Here is a 17,057-nt window from a genome sequence, read left to right on the forward strand (position 1 = left end):
AATTAAAATCGGTAAGTCATTTGTATTCACGTTTTTGGTCTGAACCTAAAACAAGATCTGTATACCGAGGTTTAAGAGTAAAAACAACCAATATCAATTTTGGGTTGGCATCATCAAGAGAGAAAAATGAAAGGAGAAAGAGTCATTAAATGACATTCGGGTTCAGGTGGTAGAAAATTATTTTTACTAACTACGGAGTACGTACTTTGTATAACTAGATTTTCTAGATTTGGACACAACATTCATGACTTCACCAAAGCTCATGGTAGACATGTACAAAAACGATGAGAATTTCACACACATCACAGCTACAATATAATGTTTCTGCCCATTTGACAGAGATACAATTCATACAATCATATCAGATGTGTATACACTAGCTGGTAGCTGGTATTATACATATTCCCATCATCCCAAAGAAAACAAAACCAAAAGATAGCAAGTACCCATGACCAGTTCCTAGTGCACATATAGGTCCACATCTTTTGGTCCATGAGTTTCATAGTGCACGAAAGCTATCTGATTTATCGAGTCTAGCTGTACCAGAACTTGATGATTCGCCCATTGCATCTGGAGAAGCTGCAACTGGAAATGACTCCCGCTTCAGAGATGTTGGTATTCCAGATATTTCCTGGAGAGTAGAAACTTGCAATATATCATGATAAGATAAATCTAATCCTAAAATTTTATTCAAGTCTAAGTTCAATAGAGCACACAACCAGTGGGCAAGATAGCACTTTAGGTAAGTCAATTTATTTGCACAAAATCGGAAGGCATGCTTGCTTGTTTATGAGCAGTTGAGCACTTAATTATAAACTGCTTTAACTTCTCCATGTAATCAACAGTTTCACTACCTGTATCCTTTACATCAACATCATTAAGATACAATTATACATAGAGAAGCATGATTCCACAAAAGGAAACTAGGATTTGGTAAAAATACCGCAAAACAAACAGTTCTTGTAACAATATAAGCCAGTTTAAACAAGACTTGAGTATCAAGTAGAATTGGAATTCAGTTTTATGTAGATACATCAAGACAATAAAGCTGCTAATTGTTATCTAATCCAATTTCTAAATTACTCGAACTCTTCCTTTTATCTAAATACCAGTGCCAAGTACTTAAAACTCCAACAAGGCATGTATAGCTTAACACTCCTTTTGGATAAAATAAAAAGGCAAAATTTCATACAGAGAACAAACACCATTATTCTAGCAGTCGAGTTCAAGTGATATAGGTCAATAGTTCATGTAAGATTAGCATCTTTGACATAAATTGACAACATTGCATACTTATTTGTTCAGAATCAAAACCTAAATGGCATAGCAACAACCTTCCCCCAATTATTTCACTAAATGCTCGTTTCGGAATAATATCAAAACAAGAATGGAGCACAAAATAGTTTTACATTATATCTGCCTTGAAGCCAAGAATTACTTCCTCTGAACTAAAGATAGCGCATTATTTACGAGTTTTAGTAATCCTTTTTTTTTTCCAGTGTTTTTGTTTATGGTTGATAAGAATGATAATCTGTCTCTCTAATGAGTCATCCCACAAAATTCATGGCATAAATTTTCATCTAAAAGACTATTAGAATCAATCACACAAACCTGCAATCAATAATGAAACTATTAAAGACGTCAATTAGCTTAGTTGGTTAAAGTCGTAAAGACAAAAACAACACGTCTACATCATTGCTCTTTGTGGCACCTTTGACACCAAAATACGGAGTAAAAACAACAAAAACATAAATTAATCATCTGATGTACTACCTTCATAAGATGCATTCTCAAATCACCGGGACGAACACGATTACCAATACAAGCCGCTACAAATTTGGAGTAATTGAACAAAACATCTGCAGCAGCTTGTTTTCTCTCTTCTGTCTGCAAATTACCCAAAAATTAAAAATTGGAATTGAAATCAATTCGATTATTACTAAAAAAAAATTGCAATTAAACAAGTGAATAAATAATTTAGCTCACAAAATGAAGTATGAGAGTAACTAGATTGATTACAGAGCAGAGTTAGGGTTTTGATTTTGAAGGAAATTTCAGAAGAACTGGGAAATATACAGTATTATTATTTGCGATGAAGTTGAATTACAGAAATGAAAATTTCATAGATAAATTAATTAATACGTAGTATTTAGGAAAATTAAAGATTGGAGTACTGAACCTCGTAATCTTCTTTCATCTTCCAGATTGAATATTTCTTCTTACTCAAATTAATACGTTCTTTCTTTGATCTATTTTTCCCTTGTGATCTTTCTTTTTATGTTCAAGTGGTTAACTTTTTCAATTTTTATTTACTACGTATTTTTTATTTTACTAATAATAAGAAAGACCTTACTACTACACGACCCACCTAAAGTGACTCTAGTAGAGTTTGATTGCATAACCTCTTGGTTGTGAGACTTTTCTACTAGACCCCAACAACATACTCCCGTAATTCCCCTCTGCCCCTTTCTTTTAAAATTTGTACTACTTCATATTGAAATTATGAAAAACATCTACGCTTTGTTGTTTTTTTATATGCTAAAGTTTGACTTTTATGGTTAGTAATGGATTTGTTTAATAACGATTATACACAAATTATATGTATGAGAATATTAATACTAACTCCGTTAATAGTTATGTGCAATTTTTGTCATTTCGGGATGATTAGGAATATGTGCAATTTTCCATTTTCTTCTTATTTTTAGTAAAGAAAAAGGTTGGAAATTACAATATTACCTTACTTTAAAAATTTAATTTCTTAATTATTACCCTCATTATATACTAATCAAATTAACCTAAAACTAATCAGATTCTGCTAAATTAATGATTCCCTCCTTTTATTTTCCCAATTCCCCCCTTCTCTCCTCATTTACTCACATTCCCAACCACCAAAATGGTTGGTTCTCTCTCATCTTCACTTGCGATTTTCTCACTTCCCCTCCAGATCTACTCTTATTTTCTTCAATCTTTCACAAAAAAGTCCCCCACAACAATAGTGAACCTAGATCCTTTAAAAGATGCTTACATGGCGACAAATGATCGGGTGAGGAGAAACTGATCCAAAACCTCATCCACTGCTTTGAGACGGGTTCTCCTTTCTCTCGTCAATTTTAGGAGTCAAGTGAAACTGGTCCCTACTGTACTTTGTACACTTATAGAGCCTTGGGTCAAGTCCTTAAAAGTATTGAGGAGGATGATAGAATCAAAAGGGAGGAGGGTCAAGGTGAGTCCCGAAAGAAATCGTTTGATTTTCTTTGAGGGTGGTGTAGATCTAGTTGCTGAGAGTGGCGAGGCGAGTGTTGTGGCTCCAAAAAAACCTAGATCTAAGAGGGAAAGGACACCCCCCAAAGTTCGTGCTACGAGGAAGGCTGGTATTTATAAGCCTCTTTAATGGTGAATGAATCATGTTATGTTATCCCCAAATTTGAATTTTAAGGTGAAAATTTAGGGGGGAAAACATACCCCTCCAAAAAAAAAATCAAAATTCCCCTCCAAATTTGCAAGTGGGGTGGGGGGTTCCTATTTTCTCTCTCCACTCCTATTAATAACTTCCTTATTTTCCTCTAATCTTTGCCTCCCGTCTTTTGCATTGGTATCTGTTATGTGCTCCAAAGTTGCACATAACTATTAACGGAGGGAGTAAGTTGATTTCTACAATAATCTGCAAATAAATGAATTTCTATTGCTTTCATAATAATCAAATTCAACTTTTTTTTTCATTAATGTATTTGTTTAATAGCGATTATACACGGTTTATTTACCCATGCAAATCAAATACCCATTTAGAATACTCGGCTATGAAAAAAGAGGTGAATTCTATAATAACCTGCAAATGAATTACTGAATCCCGATATGTTTTGCAGCCCCTAGATTAACCAATGCAAAATATTGTACTGAGCGTAGAGCATTTACGAATAATCTATACTTCTATACTTAGGGTCGGTTCTCTTATGTTGAAATTCAGTTCAGTTCAGTTCAGTTCAGTTCAGCTCCGCTCCTAATTTCCTTCTCTTATAAAATATTCATTTCATTTTAGTTCATTTCAGCTAAGTTCAGTAAATGAGAACAAGCCCTTAGTATTTAAAAACACAAACCATCCCCATCAAGCTGCATGTTAACTTTATTTTTCACCAATGTCACATGGCCCACATGTCACCTCATTTGACCTTTTTTTTTTTTTTTTTTTTATAAAATCCCCTTTCTCATTTTTTTCTAAAAAAAACACTTTAATTAAGTACATGTATAAAAAAAATGAATGTTGCTTGCATGGTTCACTTTCCCCAACTTAGTGGTTGTTTGGTTTATTAGGAAAGTGTAAATTCCCATGAAATTTCAATTTATGGGAAATAATTTCCTATCATCTAAATCATGGGAATTTAACAAATTTGTTTGGTCAAGAATGGAGGAAGTAAATTCCTATAAATTCCTATGGGAATTTCAAGTTACCAAGGGTGGGTAAGGTAAGTGAATTCTCATGTTTTATGGGAAGTCAAAATTCCCATGAATTCTCATTACCCCCATTTTCACTTTTTTGTGTCAACCAAACAAGAGGGTGAAAATGAAATTCATGGAAATTTTGACTTCCCACAAAATATTTAGCCAACCAAACAAGACCTTAATATCTTCTACAATTACATTCAATTTTCACCCCATCTTCTTCTTTATAAACTATTTATTTTACAGTAAAAATATATTATAAAATAAAAATTTTGTATTATATATCTATAAACAACCCGTGCATTGCACGGGTCAGAAGGCTAGTTCTAATTGAAGCAGCGACAATTAAAAGACCAAAATAAACATTGGAGCCATTCTTTCCTCTCTAGTTGAATAAGAGTGTCCAATTTAGGGGTGAGCAAACCGGGCACCCGGTCAAAATTTTAGGGTTCGAACTTGGAATTGGTTGGAACCGAGTCCTAAAATTCGGATCCTGAATTGGAATTAGTTCAACCGGGTCCTAAAATTTAGGAATTGGTACTGGAACCATCGGGTATCGGTTCCGGGTACCCACTCATGTATGTAATTGTTAAAATATAATACAAATTATAATTCTTATTCTAATTAGGTTCATTTTTTAGCGTTTAATACTTATATTAATATATGCATTAAGCTATTTGTATTTATGTTAGGTATTAATAATATTTTTTTAATTTACAAATTAGAAACATTTAACATATTTTTATTATTTAAAATTCATTTAGCTTAGCACATATTAGGTAACCAGGTACCCCACCGGTTCCGGTTCCAAATAGTTTAGAATTGGAATTGGAATTGGTTATAACCGGGTCCTTAATTTATTACCCGGAATTGGAACCACCGGGTCTAATTCCAGTTCCAGATCCGCCAGTTCATAACCGGTTCCGGTTCCAATTCCTGGTACCCAGAATTTTTGCTCACCCCTAGTGTCCATCATTGTGTAATTGACTATGCAAATAGTAGTACCCACTGACCTTCACAATTCACACCATCCAATTAATCGAAACTAAAAATAATTGCCAGAGTCAACAAGGTACTTTTACTAAGGTCATAATGAAGCAAAATACCAAAAGATTCAACAAATCTACCACTGATTGATGGCTTTTCAGATGATATCACGGGGCTAATAAGCCAAGCTAGCAGCACATACATGAAATCCAAGTCTGACTCGTCAACACTTTAGAAGTTTAGAGCTAAACAAGAAGCAGAAATTGGAATAGATTAAAACTCGAAAGGAACAACCTAATTCATAAGTCTGCAAGTTAAGAACTAGAAGGACCCTTCTTTGCGGCCTCAGCTGCTGCCTTTTCTTCTTCAATCTCTGCAACTATGGCATCAATCTCAGATTCCTCAAGCTGATGCAAACCTTTTTTCGTCATCACAGCAACTTCCAAGTTCTTTCCTCCACTTTCAACCACCTGAGAAATTTTTGGAACAAAGTCAGTCGCTAATATGGTAGCAATGATACAGACCTCCAGACCCAAAAGCATATTCTTATCAATTATTACATCCACCTTCAAAACTTCAAACAGATTGTACAAGATGGTAGCAAAGCTGCAATGTCTAAACAATGTACAACATCAAGGCCGGGCTTTAGAACTACCAATTTCAAAGTATGAGTATATATTACAGTATCAACTAATTGATTCAAAACATGCTCTAAGGATTAAGAATGTAGTTATCAAACTGTAATCATCACACGTCAGTTCCCTAAATTATGAGTCAACCCATGACATTTTGGGCAGCTTTACCAAATATTTGACAGGTATGTTCAAAGGAATACCTCTAGGTGATGGGCAACATATAAGTAAGGATTTTACAGCAAGATCTTACCAGTTGAAGTTCATAATAATGTCACTACTTTAAAATAAAATAAATTTTGAAGACAACTTACTTCAAGCAATGCACGAATAGCCAGCTTGACAGTTTCTTGCCCAGATGTTTCTTTATAATTCTTCTCTAGAAACTCTCTTATTGAGTTAGAGTTTCTTCCAGTTGCATTAGCCTTCCAAGCTGAAAAGGTGCCAGATGGATCTGTCTGGTACAGTGCAGGTACATTAGTGTGTGGGTCGAATCCCACGATCAAAGTGGACAGCCCAAATGGTCTAACACCACCACTTTGGGTATACTTCTGCTGAAGTCCAGCAATGTAACGAGTTATATACTCAACAGTTACTGGATCTTCCAAGGTCAGTTTGTGGCTTTGACACTCAATACGTGCCCTGTTTATTAGAACACGAGCATCTGCTTTAAGACCAGCACACGCTAAAGCAATATGATCGTCGAGGTTTACAATTTTCCTGACTGACCTGCAAATGAGAGCAACACGGTGTTTTATATATAACACAGAAGGCGCGAAGTCATGCCTCTCGCACTTTCAAAACTCGCACTTTCAAAACGAAAAAAGAAGGGAAAGAAGAAACAGAGCTCTAAAACACTATATATCAGAGAGTATTGACACTCAATACGCTCTGATACATGATGCTAGAACAATTACAGTGAGTAAAGAACTCTAAAACACTGGAGAACAGATATGATGACATTAAGAGCATGTTTGGTAAGAATTTTTTTATGAGTTGGACACAAATTCAATTCAACTATTGCCATTACCAAGTGTTTGATTAGAAGGTTTGGGTAACAATTACCATGGTTTCCACATATTTGTTACCCTCGGTAAAACCTAAGGTAACAATTAGCCTTACACTCCTCAAACAAAAAGAAAGGAATTTAGGGAGTATTTGGTATAAGCATCGTAAATGAAATGGAAAGGATTCAACTAAGTAGGGGAAAGGTTAATGATAAACGTTACCTTTACAATATGTTTGGTATCCTAGTGGAATGGAAACAATTTGAGTACATTGTGATGGAGTAAGGAAACGTATTTTGTTTCCACTAGTTTGTCAAGGGTAACAAATTAGGGGATTTTGTTACCCTTTGGAAATGGTATTTGTTACTTTTAACCCATACCAAACAACTAAAAATAGAAACACGTAATTGAATGCGTTTCCTACATCTAAAATTAGTATACCAAACGACCCCATAGGCTTAAGTGATACCTTTACATGGTCAAACCAAGCAAATGAAAAGGTAAGAGTTTAATGATTTCTTTCCTCTCTCTTATTTGTTTCCTCTCCACTCCGTTTTCAATATTCATACCAAACACCCCCTAAAAGCCAATACTTTGATAAACTAAAACTTTATTGCCTTTGAGGCTTCGATCACAGTATAGGAGGCAAAATGTAAAAGAAAATGTAGTGTATTGAACATTATATCCAAATGGAAAGCAAGAAAGCCAATATCTGGAGCATACTAGTCATCATGTACGTAGCATACAACATTGAACGCTTCATGGTTCAGGTTTTTATGCCTTTTATGAGAGCCTCGTTGCACATAATACGAGTTTAACCTGCTAGCTAACCCATCAAAATCTATTCAAATGTATTCAATCGAATCACTCCACCATCTATGGAACAAAGCTATATAGTGACCTGATGATATCCAAGATACCAGTGATTCAATTCTTAGCACAAACGAAGACACAAACATAAATGAAATCAAATTCATACATTCATGAAATGAGCTCTATAATGATCTATATGCTTGGCAGTCGTGATTCCGTGTTTAGGCACCAACGAAGATACAAGAATACATCAATATATGTGTCTCACCAAGTTGTTGCCTTTGTCCTTCAAACAATCAAAATAACTTAAACAAAACCTAAGGAAAGATCTTCCTCAATTACAGTTTACAATTGTTCATCAATTCATGTACAATCAATCAAGTTAACCTAATCTGGAAAATTTTCATTGCTATGATACAGTCAATCAATAATTTCCAGTGAACACAAAATTAAGCAATCAAAATCACACAAGCAAGCAAAAATCATTAATTAAATCGTAAATTCCCCAAAATTAGGTCAGAAATCTAAAATCATATAAATCAAAGCTTAAACCCTGAATCACCCCCTTCCGCAACAAATCAGAAACCCTAAAACAAAAAACAATGAAAATCGAATGGAGAAAGCAAAAGAAAACCTGGAATCTTGAAGTTTAGCAGCAGATTTCTTCTCAACCCCAAGAACAACAGTATCGGTACCACGAACACCGACGGCAGCGTTACCCTTACGAACGGCTTCAAGAGCGTATTCGACCTGAAAGAGATGACCGTCAGGTGAGAAGACTGTAATGGCTCTGTCGTATCTCGCCATTGTTGTAGAACTGAGTTTGGTTCACTTTCTCTCTCCTCTGAAAATGGAAGTTGATCGAGTGAGTTGAGTGTTGGGAGAGATGAAGGAGGGTTCGTCTCCGGTGTTAATCGAAATGCTTTTTCAGAACTTGGGCAACAAGACACCCTTTTCAGACTCTACTTTTGCTTTTTTTCCTTGTTTTTTTTTCTTTTTCTTTTTAATACGTAGTATTAAATTATTAATACTCCGTATTAAAAATTTGTTTGTTAGAATTTGTAAAAATTATCAATGGACAAGTGTAAATATAAATATGAATATATTTAGTTGTGCTTGTGCTTTAAAAAAAAATTATGATATGTTAGGTTGCACTAAAATGGATACGGATACGGATAGAACAGATACGTAATATATAATATGAGTAATAATAAATTCATTAATACAGAGTATTTGGAGTAGGAGGTTATATTCATATGAAAAACAAACACATGTACTATCTTTTACAAAGTAGTATGGAGTATTATTTAAAAGTTACTTAAAACTTGTAAGTTGTACAACTAACAACATTTGAATTACTATCCTAATCATTTATAATGAGAGCGACGATGGCCATCGTTATAAATGAATAAGATAGTAATATAAGACATAATTAGAGTAATTGAAGTTTATGGATAAGTTTTGAATCCTATTGAATGGAAAAAGAACGAAAAGATAACTACGGCAAGTGATTATAAATGTAGCTTATGTAGTTACTCCTTATGTTATGTGTAATGTGTCCTCTCCTTCTTTGCTTAGTAATTTAGTATGTGTCTTCATGCCCATTGAGTGCAATATAATTGGACACTTTATATAGTGTGTTACATACGTACGTCGGCATGGCCATGGTGTAATTTCTAATATGTGTATGTGTGAGCACATGATAAGCCCACGCCGTATTAAACCCAGCTGCATCATTTCGACTAGGCTGGATTGTAATTTTTCAATTGATCAAATCGAAATCGTTTGTATCAAAAATAGGCTTCAAAAAACCACAATCTTGGGCGAATTAAACATTCCAATCCCAAATCACTTTGCATTGAACCTTATCTCTCTGATTTCACTCAAAAGTTACTTTCTATTTAAAGATACAGTGAAAGATTCATGTCTCTCCTCTGATGACTCTGTCCTCTACAATTTTACTCTTAACTATTCTAAAAGTGTAAAAGTGTTACCAAGTACGAGTATAATTTTCTACAAAACTTCAAAATTAAATCAACATTGGGAAAACTGTGTCACAATCCGCGATCAACGCATCATATCCGTTCCCGCGACGAAAATGATTTTCAAACCATTAATACGCCCACTAATAGGTAAGTAGTGTGAAATCACACATTAAGACGAATAATAAAAATGATTTTTTTATTTTCCTTTGATTGGTATTTTAAATGGTAATAAACACTTTTTTCAATGGTAAAAAATAAATTTCTTAGGTGCTAAACATTTTCCTTTCCTTTCCTCTACAAAGGATAAGGAACCAAACAAAACATACATAGTTCAATTATGACAGTGATTCAAATTTTGTACTCACTTTAGAGTAATAGAATCTTTACCCTTAATAATAAAATGGGCCAGTATCTAATGGGTTGCGACCCGACCCACACAGGTCCAATCAGGATGTTCCTCAATTAAAGGCCTAATGCAAACAAGGTATTGAAATGAGATTACATATGTATACAGGTCAAATGCATTATATACATTTTACATCAGTTAATATTCAACTGTGCTAGTAATGCATACTTACCAGTATATCACATTACAGTTACAAAATTTACAGGATGTATGAAGGATCAATTATGTACAACTTTTGCTTTCTACAAAACATGCTAATAAGCTCAGTCTCTACTGTTATTATTTTACTAGTATGACTGTATAAACCTGTGCTTGCTATAGGCTAACGCGATTCATCAAAAATGATGGGGTACAAAAAAAAAAGCTCAAGCCGCTTTGCGGGTTAGTGATAGAATGGTAGATACCATAAGCTTGTAGTCAATTGGCTTTGTTAGATAAGCATCCATGCCCACCTCCAAGCATTTGGCCTCATCAGACGACATTGCGTGGGCTGTCAGTGCAACAATTGGAATGTGGACACTTGTTCCTGATTCCAATCTTCGAATCTCTTTTGTTGCTTCATAACCATCCATCTGTGGCATCTGCATAGTCACAAGACAGTATATTGTAGGTAATCAGGAACTTATTAACTATTACTGAATTCAATGGATAACCAGTATAGTTCAATGAAGTGTATTACCTGACAGTCCATCAGAATTAAGTCAAATGGAGGAAAGTTCCGGCTTAGAGTTGGAGTTATAACACTTGCTGCTCCTTCTGGTAAGGGAGATGTTGTGCAGCATCCTTCTGCGTTTAGAGAGGATTTGAGAGTGTTTACTGCCTGTAATCCATCTCCGACAGCCATCACTCTAGCTCCTACTTTTTCCAGCATTATTGTAGCCACTCTCTGAAGAACTGGTGTATCTTCTGCAAGGAGGATTTTAATTCCTTCTAGTGATTTCTGTTCACTCGAATTCTTTGCAAAATGCACATCCTTCCTTTCTTCAGAGCTGCTGCTGATCAAAGTGTTTCTATTGTCATCAAAATCTCTCTGACTGTCACGGTTACCTTCAGGAAAGCCATCTTCATCAAACTCAAGCAGATAGTTGTTTGCAGCTGATAATTGTGAGAATGATGGTTTTACACCTCTCTGCCTTTTCGTTGTCTCAGTTTGACTTGCACTTCCAGAGCTCAAATGTCCAACATCGCCTTTATCAGAATCCTCAGAGCTAGAGGCATCATAATGAATTGGATCCACCTCGAGACATTCATGCATTTCCCCTTCTGTTGAATCGGAAGCACTTTCACTTTTTAACTGTACTTCAATATCCCTTTGCTTAATGACAGCTTCCAAAATTTGAATCATTTTTGACTTGTACAACGGTCTGTTAACCATCAAAAAGTGCCTCTTTCTTCGAAGCTCTTTCTTGATTGAACTAGGCGTGTCATGATTTAATATCCAAGCAAACTTTGCTTTGTCTGCATATCTATTGAGGCAGTTCAGCTGCTCCTTCCAGATATTGGTACTCAAGTCAAGCAAACCAATATCAACGACTATAATAATCTGTGACCGTTTAACATCCTTAGCAGTGAATGGTTCTATCTGGTTTTGTATGTCAATGAAATTGTCATCAGGTGGACCTTTGTCTTTAAAAATCCTTCTAAGCATCTGTGTTAGTTCATTCCAATCAGACGCTTGTAATGTAGAAACCCCCTTTTCATCTAGCCACTGGGACATAATTAACCTTCCTGTACTGCCACTTAGTGCAAGTAGTACCTACATTCAGAAAATTTTCAATATTTCATGGAAAACTACATTCAGCATAATTTCATTTATAAAAGCAATGCCATCTTAATAAAGTGTATAGTATGATCAATTATTATCATTAATAAATACTTTTATCAAAAACACTAATGAAGCTCTAGGAATACTGACCATCAAGTTATGGTCAGCGAGTTCTACTTGAATGTGCTGTTCAGGAATATTCGAGGAAGAGCCAAGAACCAAGGATATTTGCATCAATGTCCCAGGCCCATTCTTCTCAACTATCTTTATATCTCCTCCCATCTTACGAACCTGTCATATGGTTACAAGTCATCAGAAGGTGGGTGGACACAAAAGAATACCGAGGTTGCAGTTTTAATCTTGACACTAGACAGCATCTCATAAAGTATAACACAGAGATTTGTAAAGCCACTAATGTTATCAGAAAGTCATTGTACTTCTCTTCATTGCTTTGTAAAATCAGGACAGGGGGATTGGGGGAGGAGGGAGGAGCACTCACCAAGGTTCGTACTATGCAAAGGCCCAAGCCAGTGCCTCCATGCCTAAATAAGATAACAAAAGACGTTCTACATTAGAGACTTGATCAGTTAACATAGTACCATTTAGATTACATAGTATCATACAGATAGTTAAATGTCAAGACTTGGTAGGAGGATCAAGTAAAATGCTCACATTCTTGTAGTTGATGGGTCAGCTTGCTCAAAGCTTTCAAATACAGACTCCCATTTATTTGGATTGATACCTGATCAAAGGAGAGTTAAATTATTGTGATTAATTAAAGAAAGACGAGTAACATATAGAGTAAAATTATAATGGTATAGACTTTCTAGTAGATCATTGGGTTACTAGGTACGTACCACAGCCAGTGTCTTCGACTTCAAACCAAAGTCTCACTTTGTTTTCTTTTCTGTATGGGTTTTTCATGAAAGATCCTAATTGCTTTGACTTCACCATTGAAGAAGAGCCTTGATTGAGAGGAAGCCTTCCGGTGTTGCTGCAACTACCAGTTTTTTCACACCATCCTCTTAAGATTATGTAGCCAGCTGCAAGGACAAAACAATTGAGTTGTAATACTATACCATCTAATCCTCCTCTGCTTAAAAGAGCTATTAATACCATCATGAAACAAAGTTGTACTTACAGGTTGTGAACTTGATAGAATTGCTGATAAGATTTGCAAATATTTGAACCACTCGTGCAGAATCTCCTCGAAGCAACTTAGGCATGTCATCTGAAAAGCAACAGTTTAACAAAGTATTTTTAGAAAAAATCAGGGTATTCTTATAAGATATACTGACTGTAAAACCAATTGTTCTTGCAAGAAAGCAACACATTTTACTACAACATAAAGAGAAGATTGACTAGTTGTACATACATACCCGAGAGATCTAAAAGAGTTTCTACATGGTGGTTGATACACTGAACCGAAAATATGTCAATAAGTCCTTCAAGTTCTCTACCCAAATTGAATTCTGCTTCTTCAAGTACAAGTTTCCCAGATTCAACCTGTTTTTTTTTTATTTTACAAAATTACAAATTTCAGAAATTGGGCTCAAGCATCATGTATTACATCCTGAACTAACTTTACAGATATTCTAATATTTTCAGAAGTTCAGTATCTAAGACAAATGCTATGCATAACAGATTTCAACTATCAGATAGGCAAGCTGCTTGAATGTATGGTACCTTACTGAGGTCCAAAATGTTGTTAAGAAGACGGAGAAGTGCATTTGAACATTTACGAATCTGAGAAACAGTTGCATGTTGCTCATTTGTGAGGCAATCATCAGAAATTAGAATATCCAGCAACCCAATCACTGCAGCCATAGGGGTTCGCAGCTCATGGCTGTTACACACAGAGCCAAACTTTTACTTTCCAAGATATAGAAACAAATCAACAACCACAAAGACATTTACATGTCACAAAATTCTATAAATTTAAAATCAAGTAATGGAAACACATTTGACTTATAAACTTTGCAGTGAAATAAGAAGGTTTCAAATACAAGTACTAGTACTTGCCTCATGTTTGCTAGAAACTGGCTTTTGTAATTGCTTGATGCTTCTGCCCGTCTTCTTGCATCTAGTTGGTTTATTAGTTCTTCTCTTAGTTTCATTTCCTTTGATACTCCATTAGTCAATATCAATATGCAAATACATCCGATTACCAGGATACAGACGGAAGCACATATAAGTATCACCAATGTTTTATAAGCTCTGTGATCCACCTTCCCCATTATATATTCCCTAGGGATGAGAATTACACCCACCTGCAGACAAAATTTTATGTTGCACTTAAATCGTATTGGAACAATCAATGGCTCAAAGTCTCAACTGTTACCGAGTTCTTACCATAGGAAGTCGTTTCAAATTTAAGAAAAAGGAGTCGATGTAATATTTCTTGCCTCCAAGCTTGATATCCTCTTCATGAACTCCATAGCTCGGAGGAAACTTGTTTGAATACTCCTTTTGCAACCACTGAGCACCTTGCCGTATGATATCATCCTCTGACTCAACAGCCCTTACGAGCTTAGGGCCTTTTGTTGAATTATTCAAGAGAGGGGCATTAGTAGAAGTGGCTAGCAAAAAACCCTCTTGAGAGGTAAGGTATATGTGACCACTATGAGCCTCAACAAGCTCCTTCATCAACTGTCCGACACTATACAGTGCAGTTGTAACACCCACTACAGCAACTATACTCTCATTGGAAGGGTCCCATACAGGCAGTGCAGCAGAAAGCAAAGGTGAACCTGTATGCTTGCTCACTGATACATGCCACGAAGCAACTCCATCAGGTACTTGTGAAGGTCCAGCAACATTTATCAAGTCGTCAGGAGGAATTTGCTCTTGCTTTCCTATCTTCTCACCACTGACAGGATCAAGTAGCTCACGATACCAGATTGCAGAAAGGTTTCCTTGTATTGACTGATCATTCCAAAGCTGATGAGAAGAAACCTTGCTCACTTCATAGGAGGCAGCACTTATTGAATAATTTGCAAGATCAGAATAGATGTAGAAAGTTTTGTTGTTTCTATGATCTCTATGGAAAGCCTGGATAAACCCGTTCCTATAATTTATTGTCATTGAATTAAGTGCTTTGTGACTTGCAAATAGCGCCCACATTACATCCTTCATCATTTGATATAACTGCAGATTACAGGTTATTTTTTGCAAAAATTAGTAGCAAGATTTGACAAACTCAAACATTACAAAGAGGAAGAAGAGATAAAAGGGAAAAGTTTGACAGTCAACCTCAACTTGATTTTCTTGAACTACTGGCTTGGTGTTGTACTTTTTGAAGATAAGCTCTGAGAGGTTAACCTGTGCTGTTGTTACCTCAACTGTGGAGTTAACTATATTCCACATTCGTAACAAGGGGCGTTGAAGGAGCTCATAACGAAGTCCAGAAGCAAGGTTATCCAAGGATTTTGTAGTGTAGACGCGAGTAAAGTGCCATGTTAGTATAGTTAGCATCCCTATCAAAATTGCCAGAAGAGCCTGCAAGAAACAAAACACAAGAAATAAACCAATATTACCAAGACTAATAAAATGCCTTGTAAAATCTGACAACTTTCATGAATGTGATATAAAGGTGAATATCAAGCTTTTACATACCATAATAGCAAGGCGGACCACAAAAACACTATAATATGATGACAAGCAATCAGAGCTAGCATACTGAAACTCCTCCTCAACATCACCTCTAAGACGCCTTCTTAGTCTCAGAGTCGGACTTCCTTTACAAGTGGTGCCAAAACATAAGAATCTACTAATGAATGCATTATTTTTCCTAGGAGATTCAACCGGTGGTGTCTTTGGTGAAGACGGTTCTGATGAAGCTTTGTTTGAATTTTCCGCCATTGAAATTGAAAATTCTTGTACACTCACTAAGAAAAACACTAAACTCAGCCCATTAAAGGTTTTAGAATTGTACTTAGAATAATTGAGTACAAAAATTTATTTCTTATCCTTTTTTTTCTGCCTGGAAGATGACATAAGCTGTTGCTTCTGAAGTGGAGAGCTAAAATGGTGGCTATCTTACTCATCCACAATTAGAATTCCTTCCATTATAATATAACCATTGCACCATATTGTACAGAAATTTCAGTAAAACAACAAAATTCATAACAAGATATAATTAAATATATAAAAATACTTTCATGATTGAATATTATAGATGAAAAAGGTCCAAAAATTAGTGGCTATAGAACTTTGTCTTAATGAAGAGACCAAACTTTTAGATAGAGACTGATTTTACATTTTTTAGAACAGACTAAAAGTAGTGAAAAGTACCCTATCTGTCAATTATTCTTCTCCAAAGCTGGTAGTAAATCATGTACTATAATATGTACTAAACACTTGGGTAACTTGAATTATATATAATGGGTCCCCAAGATCGGGATTCTCTCCAGTAATTGGACGGTCGGGTTTTTTTAAAAAAAAATAAAAAATAATTCTACTCCGTAGTTATTAGATGGTCCAGTAATGAGAGAAAATCCTCTTGGATGCCCTGCCCTGCCCTGCTTTTATTTATTATGAAGAGATGAAAGTGCACATATGTTTTACAATAAGGTGTAAAAAGAAACAAGCTTTAGTAAAAACAAGATAGGTAAAACTTAGGTAAGAAGACCAAATCTCCTTTTTCTCATTTCACTAAAGAGATAAAGACATCCCATGAAAGAACACAGAGGTAGGACAGGATTAGATGACATCCATGTTATATAATTAGGATTATAATTTAAGACTAGTGGGGCGGCTTATGGAAATCGACAGGCCAAGGCATGTAAGTGTATGACTCCATAGGCCCTGGGTATGTCACGTAACATTATCGACGCCACGACGATGACAAATCCAGTGAACCTACAGCATGAGAAACTAACCCATCAAATGTATGATTAAGTATTGCAACTGCAGAAATTGTTTACTTGTGAAGCTTCCTAAATGGGGTTCTAATAGATCTCCACAATATTCCTATACTATTATCATCTCATTAAAGAGTCAAACTTATCCTTAATATGACATAGA

General features: G+C 35.4%; 3 protein-coding genes across 3 annotated transcripts; all 3 read right to left on the reverse strand.

The window, feature by feature from the left end:
* Nucleotides 1-266: 266 nt before the first annotated feature.
* On the reverse strand, nucleotides 267-2,291 carry LOC145624695 (uncharacterized). Its single transcript, XM_081677790.1, has 3 exons — nucleotides 2,180-2,291; nucleotides 1,774-1,887; nucleotides 267-631 (listed from the first exon to the last, which is right to left on the reverse strand). Exons 1-3 carry the CDS (start codon nucleotides 2,195-2,197, stop codon nucleotides 500-502), a joined length of 264 nt encoding a protein of 87 aa, XP_081533916.1. The 5' UTR covers nucleotides 2,198-2,291; the 3' UTR covers nucleotides 267-499.
* Nucleotides 2,292-5,492: 3,201 nt separating this feature from the next.
* LOC145560359 (proteasome subunit alpha type-7) lies at nucleotides 5,493-8,841 on the reverse strand. Its single transcript, XM_081621611.1, has 3 exons — nucleotides 8,511-8,841; nucleotides 6,371-6,785; nucleotides 5,493-5,894 (listed from the first exon to the last, which is right to left on the reverse strand). Exons 1-3 carry the CDS (start codon nucleotides 8,681-8,683, stop codon nucleotides 5,739-5,741), a joined length of 744 nt encoding a protein of 247 aa, XP_081477737.1. The 5' UTR covers nucleotides 8,684-8,841; the 3' UTR covers nucleotides 5,493-5,738.
* A 1,527-nt stretch (nucleotides 8,842-10,368) lies between these two features.
* Nucleotides 10,369-16,049, reverse strand: LOC145560369 (histidine kinase 1-like). The gene is made up of 13 exons (XM_081621621.1): nucleotides 15,648-16,049; nucleotides 15,285-15,530; nucleotides 14,385-15,179; nucleotides 14,055-14,302; nucleotides 13,719-13,878; nucleotides 13,412-13,538; nucleotides 13,174-13,263; nucleotides 12,890-13,075; nucleotides 12,705-12,774; nucleotides 12,532-12,574; nucleotides 12,183-12,323; nucleotides 10,947-12,023; nucleotides 10,369-10,848 (listed from the first exon to the last, which is right to left on the reverse strand). Exons 1-13 carry the CDS (start codon nucleotides 15,891-15,893, stop codon nucleotides 10,633-10,635), a joined length of 3,645 nt encoding a protein of 1,214 aa, XP_081477747.1. The 5' UTR covers nucleotides 15,894-16,049; the 3' UTR covers nucleotides 10,369-10,632.
* Nucleotides 16,050-17,057: the final 1,008 nt, after the last annotated feature.

This window comes from Chenopodium album, chromosome 1, assembly GCF_948465745.1.
Source record: "Chenopodium album chromosome 1, dcCheAlbu1.1, whole genome shotgun sequence".
Taxonomy (NCBI): Eukaryota; Viridiplantae; Streptophyta; class Magnoliopsida; order Caryophyllales; family Amaranthaceae; genus Chenopodium; species Chenopodium album.